The 10,069-nt window shown below is 39.9% G+C and overlaps 1 protein-coding gene across 1 annotated transcript in view; it reads left to right on the top strand.

Moving 5' to 3' along the window:
- The first annotated feature begins 564 nt into the window (after window positions 1-564).
- BLOC1S5 (biogenesis of lysosomal organelles complex 1 subunit 5) overlaps window positions 565-10,069 on the top strand; it is a 41,810-nt gene continuing 32,305 nt past the window's right edge. Inside the window, exons 1-2 of the mRNA XM_075213043.1 lie at window positions 565-838; window positions 2,235-2,317. Coding sequence (XP_075069144.1) covers window positions 730-838; window positions 2,235-2,317 — 192 coding nt within the window. The 5' untranslated portion in view covers window positions 565-729. The remainder of the gene's footprint in view (window positions 839-2,234; window positions 2,318-10,069) is intronic.

Below are 10,069 nucleotides of genomic sequence, written 5' to 3'. Positions count from 1 at the left end.
GGTCCGCAGCACTGTACATAAAATATACAGTAATATACAAGACAAAAACATATAAGCTGAATCAGGCAGTTACTGAATTTGACCTTGTTACAGATCCTGTTCAACCGGGCTTTAGCATAGTGACATGTTTTGTTTAAAACCACTGCACCATAACACCTGTTAATCTACGGATGGTTTTCGTTTTTGTACCTGTCTTAAAATCAATAAAAAAGTTTATTTAAAAAAGGTAAATTGCATCATAAAAATGCTACATATATATATATATATATATATATATATATATATATAAAAACGCTAAATTTCAAGACTACCTTTTAATATAAGACGGGGTCTCTTTGGTATCCGCCTTTTAAAACATGTATTTACTTGTGGAAAATTAGATACACAAAATCCACAGCATAATTGTGTGTATGTACAGCTATATCTACCAATGCAACTGACAACTGATATCAGCACTTCCTGAAACAGTCAATGAAGGTATTGGAATTAAGTTGGGCCAATCCGAGGAAGCGACTCAGATGTAACAGTTGTAACTCTAGCTTGTGCCAAATCACGAGCCTCGTTACAGACGGCCGTGTGTGGCTGGCAGTGATACCGTGCATGGTGTATACGGAGACGCTACTTGATCACAGAGTCACAGAGGACCATTCACTGCGTCATGTGACATATCCCATAGTGACGCTTACTCACGTTGCTAGCGGCTGGCACTGAGCCGTCTGTGCCACCAAGATGAACAGCTACTCTCCTGCAAAACCTGCTGGTACTCCTCCAGTGCTGAGTCCAAAACACCGGGATAATGTGAATTCCATGGGGCCTGCAACCCAACTTATCATAAAGGGTACGATATGCACATCAGAGAACTTGCAGTATATATATATATATATATATATATATATATATATATATATATATATATATATATATATTAGTGTGTGTGTGTGTGTGTGCTGTTGTCTGGTCATATTACAGGGGCATGCAAATAGTGATGATTATTTGCAAGTAAAGTAAATATTTGTAAACATTAATGTTCTGTTCTGAAATATCTGTTTACATAAAAACAGAAGACGTTTGTGTTTTCATGTAAAGTTTTCCGAGGATTGAAAACATTTTGAATTAACATTACATTATTTCTAATTTAGATACATTTTCTATAGCTTCTGTGTTTCCTATGGCATATTGGCAGTGTTTATTAGGGCAATTTCGTTTAATCGATCTGTTAATTATGCAGTGCAAAGCATCTTGTTTTATCAGACAAAGTAAATGCATGATGATGTGAAGGAAATTATAAACGTGCTATTTGAGTAAAAGGTTCTGCACTGCTCTCTTGTAAAGTAGTATTCAATAGGCAGTGGTTTTGCTGATGCCTTTCCAGTGTGTGTGAATGGGAAGTACACACAGAAAAGTCCTCAACAAACCTGCTGACTGTTTGAATCAGACCAGTGGGCCCTCTATACAGAAGAGCAGTTCAGGACCTTTGGAGGAGACGGCAGATTGAGCGAATGTTGCATCAGAGTTAAGTAATACTCAAGCTTAAATGATTGCATACTGAACTTAACCTAGAACCAGATTTTATTATTGAGTGAATTAGTTATTCTAATGAACATATGTGTAATGTTTGTCAGATAAATGTGACATTCAGCAGCAAAATAGTTGAATTAATAGGAGTGTGAAAGACTTATCTAATTGGCTTGATAACAATTACCCCTCTTGATATCCCCTCCCCTCACAATAACAATTCCCTCCCCTGGGGCTACCACCATTCACAGTCTTCAGCATGGTTCCAGCAATTACATATACCGGAGACCTACGATAATCACCTTTGGCTCTCTTCAAAGCAGGAGAGATGTGACATACAACATGTAATTGAGAACAGTAGAGCTGCTGTGTCTCCCTTGTTACAGAGAGAGCCAACACAGTAGCTCTAATGCTGTCAATGTGCACAGGTCTTTTCTGCTATAGAGACTCAGTGAGCGTTTCATGAAGAAAGCCTTCGCATCTTTGTAATTATGATTGGCTCTGGTCTGTGACACTTGTGCCAATATTAAAGGTGTTCTCCAGTTTATATAAGCCGTGTGCTAAATCCCTTCCCTTTCCAATAATTAGTGGGGGGCCTTGGGACACCCATTTGCGCTATTAATCTTCAGCACTTTAGTTAATTGGACAAGTTACTAAACAAAAGATCATTTTTAAAATGTTGTTTGTCACTTGCATTAAATGGTAATATAATTTTACAGATGTTGGAGAAATTCATTCTAGACTGCTGGATCACAGGCCAATCATTCAGGGTGAAACACGGTACTTCATTAAGGAGTTTGAGGTCAGTCATACCACTGTTATTTCTTATTATTCCAGAACCTGAAACTACCTAGCTGCAGCACTGTAGTTCCCTTATGATCATCGTCGTCATTTATTTATATAGCGCCAGCAGATTTCGTAGCGCTTTACAATTGGGAACAAACACTAATAAATACAATACTGGGTAATACATACATACAGAGAGGTAAGAGGGCCCTGCTCGCAAGCTAACAATCTATAGGACAATGGTTTGACACATATGGGTAAGTGCATTGAATATTTGTCCAGCTAGAATGCAAAGGCTACAAAGTGTTTAGTGGCTGTATGCTCAGTCACACAACTATGTTGGTCAGAGAGTTGTTGTCTTGTGTAGATGGTGGTAATAGGGTAATCTAGGAAGATTAAGAGGGTGGTAGAGGAATATTATAAGCTTGCCTGAAGTGGTTGGTGTCACGTCTTTCACTAGAAATATCACTGACTGGTATTGGCGCTACTAAGCTGGGAGGCGCAGAGTCTAACGCACCACCGGTGTTCATCAGGAACCTCCGCAAGGAGGTATGGGCACCAGTGTAATGAATGGAGAGAAGTCAGACAGGCCGAGTGGAAACCAGAGGAGTGCGGTACCACGGAGAGAAGACGAAGAGTAATCGGGAACGGTCCAAGGGTCAATATCAGTGCGGGCAGCAAAGTACAAAAGAAAGATCCGGAAGAGTAGTCAGACAAGCCAAGAAATCAGAACACAGCAGACAATCTAGGAACAAGGATAACGCTGGAGCAGGGAATGAACCAATACTCTGGCACCCTAAAGGTGCCAGAGTGAGGTTTAAATAGTAGACAGCAGGAAATTAGTGTTGAGAGGATTTCCGGCAATCAGTCTCAACTGATCGCCGGGTAGCATCTTCATTGCCTAGCAACAAAGCGGCGCACCGCGCATGCGCCATGATCATGTGACCGCATCCTGTTGCCTAGCAACGGGACGAGAGCTGCGGGCAGATGGCGTCCGTCTCCCGCACCCATAGGAGGTGCGGAGACGGCGCCTGAGAGTTGGTTTTCAGAGAACGCTTGAAGGTTTGAAGACTAGAGGAAATTCTTATTGTGCAAGGGAGTGAATTCCATAAATTGGGTACAGCCCGAAAAAAGTAATGGGAGTGGAAGAGAGATGCAGATCTTGTGCAGAACGGAGGTGTCGAGATGGGAGATATTTTGAGACAAGTGAAGAGATGTATTTTGGTGCAATTTTGTTGATGGCCTTGTATGTTAGTAAAATAATTTAATATTGAGTTCGCTGAAAAACAGGCAACCAACGTAGAGACTGACAGAGTGACTCAGTAGACGAAAAACGATTTGCAAGGAAAATCAATCTAGCCGCTGCATGCAAAATAGGTTGTAGGGGGTCGAGTCTGATTTTGAGAAGACCAGTAGTCGATGTGGGAGATGATGAGTGCAATTTAAGTTTTGGCAGCGTCTTGTGTGAGATATGTATGCATTCTGGAAATGTTTTCTAGATGTATGCAGCATGATGTGTATATATAGAGTTGATGTGGGCAACAAAGGATAATTGCGAGTCAAGGATTACACCTAGGCAGTGAGGTTGCTGAGTGGGGTTTATGGTCATGTTGTCAACAGAAATAGAAAAGTCATATTTGGTATGAGCTTGTATACATTGGACAATGGCTTTTATCAAAAGTATTTTAAAACACAAAAGGATATTTGGAAAGTGTGTGTTGCTAGTGACTACCCTGTGAGGAATGAACAAGTTTTTGTCATTAGCAGTCAACCGTAACATTTTAATTTTAATAGCAAATTATATGGGATGACCTGAAATTTGTTACATATTATTGCCCCTTTAATTGTATTGACTAACTTTATGAAATGTCCAGCTATGTCAATGTGTTGATCTTTAGAATTAACAAAACTTGACATCATATATTACAAAGTAGTTACTGTAGTGATACGTGATACATCTCCCCTACCCCCACAGTCCCAACTGTGTACAGCAGTATTCTATGGTTGTGTAGAAAAAAATCTATACAATGAAAACATGATTTCAGCATTAAACACATTGAGCAATATTCTATAAAAGTGGAGGAATGTAAAACTATTCATAAAAGTGAATTTCATGAAAAGAACAAATTTATTCCGTAGTCTATTAAAAAGTCTTTATTTTGCATGTAACATTTTGTCATGGGTTCCTTTTTCTTCAGACAGGATGATCCACAGCAACTTTTCATCCTTTTACAAATTTTGTTATTTTATCCTTTTCGCTTTTTGCTTTTTTTTTTTATCCCTTTCCCTTTTTTTAATTTGTATTTTAATCACTTTGGGGCCTATTTATTAATTAACAGTTTTGTTAATGATCATCGGTCACCGCAAGGATAACAGATTATTTTTCTGAAGAATTTATAAAAAAACATTATCCCGAAACAGTGCATCCAACTTGTGATAGAAATGGTTAGCCCTAAGAATTCCTACCTTCCAGTAACATATCTTAAATGTTTTCGCTAAGTATGCTTAGTCTTGGCAGGACTAAGCATACTCAGCGAAACGCACGTCGGAGTCTCGCTGGATGCTTTTGCCTACTCGTCTTACTTAGAAGGAGAAACTATGCACAGATTGATAGGGTTTGCTCATTATGCCCAGAGTTAGTGGAGCATTGGATAGGTAGACAGCAGTTAACCTCCCATATGCGATTGTGGCCGTGGGCTACTCAGCTTTACAGTGAGTGTCTGGATTTTGTGGCGGTGCTCTAACCTAGGAGCTGCGATTATCCCTCGCTTACCAGATCTCCAACTGTATACTTCTGACAATTGTAGGGAATTTTTTTTTTCCCTTTTCATTTTATATTAATTAATACCTCCATGATATTTAATCTCGGATCTATTCATAGGGTAGGCTGTCTCCCTACAAGTACTAATTTTGAGCTATTTCCCTGACTCTGTGCTACTCCCATAATAAATATATATATATATATATATATATATATATATGTGTTAACCCGTGCATGATACTCATGCATTCTAGTCAAATCAAGCTACTTAAGGTGTTAAAAAGGTTCTTGTCATGCATTTGGGGCTAGGCCAGGCCTCCTCAGGGTAAGAGCGTTACTTCCCGACGTAAGCGCCCTTTTTTAACGTGGTTTTGTCCTCATGTCACCACCTCATCATTCATCTCCATCACCTCATCCTTCATTTTCATCGCCACATCTATCCAGATGTCTATCCAGACACAGGGATCTCTCTCAGCGGTCCTGAGTATCACACTCCTCTCACTCTGTCACCCCCGGCAACCACCAACCACTCCCCACTGTCACCCCCGGCAACCACCAACCACTCCCAACTGTCACTTCTCCTTCAAGAAATATATATATATTTTTTAAAAATCTTTATAAACACTTTTAACAATTAACAAATTAAATTAACAAATTAAAAACATCTTAGTATACCAAATTTCAGCCCTTTCTGAATTTTTTTTTACACACACACACTAAGAATTTAGTAGGTCAGTATATAACTCCGCCCAGCAGGTGGCGCTGCAGCTTGGTTTTATTTTTTCCACACACACAGATAGACTAACACACGCCACTAGACATTTATATTATAGATATATAACTAAGGCAATCAAGCATCCAGCTAGTTTTAGTATATTGCATTTTAATATGTCACACATCTCGCTGTTTTAATGTAATAATAAAAGTTATATTTTATTTTGGATTCCACTGCATCATTTATAATGTTATAGTGAGCTTCAGTGCACCTTAATCTTTTCGTTTTCTTTTTCATTTTGATATATACATCCTTACGAAAGGTTGCACCCCTTATGGTAAAACAGATTGTTACAGGTTTTTACCTGTCCAATATTACCAATTTTGGGTTGACGCTCTTCATTGGTGCGATAGGATAAAACCTTTTTTCTTTTCTTCTGTATCCCCTATTTATATTGAAAATATGACAATAAGTGGCAAAAATGTCCCTTATTCTAGCATTCCCACCTTTCTAGAACAAATACTCCTCTTCATACCCCAGGTATTACCTAGAATAGTGTGTACAGACAAGTCCATAAATATTGGGACATCGACACAATTCTCATATTTTGGGCTCTATACACCACCACAATGGATTTGAAATGAAACTAACAAGATGTGCTTTAACTGCAGACTTTCAGCTTTAATTTGAGGGTATTTACATCCAAATCAGGTGAACGGTGTGGGAATTACAACGGTTTCTATATGTGCCTGCCACTTTTTAAGGGACCAAATGTAATGGGACAAACGAAACAATCCTACATCAAACTTTCACTTTTTAATACTTTGTTGCAAATCCTTTGCAGTCAATTACAGCCTGAAGTCTGAAACGCATAGACATCACCAGACGCTGTGTTTCATCCCTGGTGATGCTCTGCCAGGGCTCTACTGCAAATGTCTTCAGTTCCTGCTTGTTCTTGGGGCATTTTCCCTTCAGTTTTGTCTTCATCAAGTGAAATGCATGCTCAATCGGATTCAGGTCAGGTGATTGACTTGGCCATTGCATAAGCATGGAGGGGGGAGTGGGGTTTTTCCAATGATTAGCTACCAGAGTATGGAAGATCAGCTGGTTAGATGGAGTGCTCTCGTCAGGTAGGGGAAAAATAAAGTTTGCAGCAATGAACTCTGAACCACATAAACAAAAAATGTGTACTGCGGATAATTCACAAATCAGCTCATTTATTGAGAAATTAAAATACATATAAAAAATGCAATCTCAGAAAACCATGCCCTATTAACATGTATCCTAGATATACAATATGCACCTTTTGAATGTTAAGTCCTATCCTATTTAAAAATATAGGTGAATTTTTCAGGAAAGATGGTTGTTATTTAATCCTTCTATCACCATTTAATCAAATGTTCCATACAACTAAAGCCTCAAATGTTTTCAATGTTTCAAATTTTACATCCAAAAATGATCCGGAGTCAACGTGTTATTCATTCAAAAAATGCAGTTTAGTTACCAACAGATAGTGGACCACTGTACGTAAAGTTCCAAAAGCATATAGTCCCCAAAATATACAATATCTTCAGCCTAACGCTGTTTTTCTATTACCAGTTAGAAAACCACCCATATCCCGGCTCTCCCCTGACACCCTGAGGATTGCTTAAAATGCGGGGAGGAAGTCCTGGGGGGAAAGTGGGGGTTGTTCCAAAGCAGTGTTAGGGGCAAATTAGAGGTGGTAAGCTTGTATCTGGACCAGCATTTGTCCCAGAGAGACAAGCATAATTTAAGGGACATGCAAGTCGTGTCCTGTTCCTGCCCATCTCCTGAACTAAAGGAAAAAACTTTGCCTACTGCTGTGCTTGAGCTAATTCTTCACAAGCCAGTATTTTGAAATGAACCTATTAAAAGCTAACCAAGGCTGTAGCAATTGAGTTACACCACTAGATGGTAGTAGACAATTATTTTTAATATACTACTGACAGATTTACTATCCTGTTTTTATCTTGTTAGAATGTCTTTTTCTATATGTGGCTTTTAGCGTTCTTCACCTCAGAAAGGCGGGTCATGCAAAGCAGACACACATGTTCAAAACAGATGTCCTTTGAGCCGCTTGTGTGAGGTGCAGTTGTGATCTAATATTCCAGTGTTCAGCTGTGTCTGTGTTTCATTCCACTAAGGGTTTATTAAAATGCTCATATTCTTTGTAGTAGAGATTCTTTTGAAGCATTTTCCAGGCCTGCAGAACTCATCTTCTGCAATGTGCTGGACTCTGGAGTGTGAGAACAATGTTATAATGAATGCCGCTTTTATAAATCTGAATTGATGATTTACCTTTATTCATAGCTGCTCGTGTGCCCATATGTTCCTTGCAGCTTATATATGAAGGTAACTATGACTAAGGTATTTCTCCAGCTAAAGGAATAAATAATTATATAAAATACAAATAACTGCAATATGCAAAAAGGTAATGTATACATATGTAACAGTCTTTAGAACTCTAACAAAACTGTACATGTATTTCAGTGTGCACATACTGAATGTTTTATTTTGGGTTTCTGTATCTCAATGTACAAAAGCTAGTATAGTCCCTTTCAAAATGTGCATTTTATCATTTCTACTATAGAAACTACAGTGTTGGAAGAGTCACATATTGATCAGTGTTTTTTTTCCTAGTGCTGCAGTGCATTATAAGATCGCATGTAGGGATATCACAAAGTGCATGCACACGTGTCCCCTTAGTCAACGAGCACTAATAATGCAAGGGTTTAGGGGAGGAGCCACTATCTCTCTGTCTGGCTCGGAGAACCTGTCACGGTACTGGTTGTTCCCTGGAATGAACAACTTGGCTGGGGTAGCTATCGGGCACACCACACCTGGCTGCCATGTAGTGGTGAGAGGGTGGGCCGTGAAGGGCGAAGCTGAAGTCGATGAACAGACAATCAAAACAAGGCTCTTTAAAGTTTGGATTTGTGTTTCTTTACTGGTACTTCAATCATGCAAAGCTTTGTAGGCATATGGGGTTTATAAAGGCTGTATAAAGTTGATATCTCTTAGTTATGATTATCTTGATCATTCACAAAAGTTCTGAGTCTGAAGTGTTGCAGTTGTCAGCGTTGATGATGCAATACCACCTGTTCTCCGTAGATGGTATTGCATCTTCTACTCACAGGGCCCCCACCCCTGTTCTCGGAGCGGACTCTGGATGTGATCTTATAAGCATAGCGGGATGCAGCTTGAAGAATTTGGCAAGCAGTTGACTTAATCGAAAAACATTCCTCAAGACTGCAGCCATTCCAGTCACCAAAAACTGCACATTTCTCCCAGATCTGCAGGAATGAATAATCAACTTGATGATGTATTTTAGAAGGAAGACCTGAAACACTCTTTAGATCTGGAAGGAAGATGGTAGCCGGACTTCTCTTCCCGCTCATTGAGTACTGACCGGTGTACTTAGGCCCCAGTTTTCATTTTCAGGATGATGATACATGTGTAGAGGCACACTTTATTGCCAACAGACCCTAGATATCCTGCACATGCCTGCCTGCAGAAGGAGGACTGGATGACCACGAGGTGGGTGGATAAACCAGAATGGGGTACTATTGTGGGTTTCTGCACAAGGTTATTCCGTGAAAACTCAAGCACCATAGAAAATTGGTTATCACCCTCCATCTGTCTGTTCAGCTGGGTGTGGTAACAGTACAAGTGGAATGAAATTCCCAGCTTGTGCAGAAGGTCCTCTGAAACTTAGCCACAAACTGATCTCCTCGGTTGGAGGCCATCTACAAGGGAAATCCATGCAGCTGGAAGACCTCTTTGGTAAAGAACTGGGAGAAAAAATGTGTAGTGGACTTGGAGAAGCGATTCACTGCTACCAGGTTGGTGATATTGTCTTGGGAGCTGGAGAGGTTCGTGATGAAATCCATGGAGATGTAGGTCAATGGCCGCTGTGGAATCGAAAGGGCATCCGGTGGACAGGGTCCATGGCACCTTGGTCCGTGCACAGGTAGTGCAGGATTGGAGTCATCATCCTTTCAGTTCGTCATCAGAATTCAAGGTGGACAAATTTGATCATTTCCATGACTCCAGAGTGCTGTGCCAATGAGTCATGTCGCTGACAGCCAAGGGAAACAAACTTCCTTCATTTGGATGCCTCAGGCACCCTGGTGAGTGCTTTCATTTCGAACTCAATCCTGCCAAGCAAATTGAAAGACATGGCCACTCCAAGAATCAAACCTGGAGGGATCGTTCATTATGGAACTGACAGGAGAGTGCATCTGCCTTGACATGTTATGATGAAGTTAAAC

Source organism: Mixophyes fleayi, chromosome 5, assembly GCF_038048845.1.
Source record: "Mixophyes fleayi isolate aMixFle1 chromosome 5, aMixFle1.hap1, whole genome shotgun sequence".
NCBI classification, from domain to species: Eukaryota; Metazoa; Chordata; class Amphibia; order Anura; family Limnodynastidae; genus Mixophyes; species Mixophyes fleayi.
The sequence above is the reverse complement of the archived record's forward strand: the minus strand, read 5'-3'. Positions and strand labels throughout refer to the sequence as shown.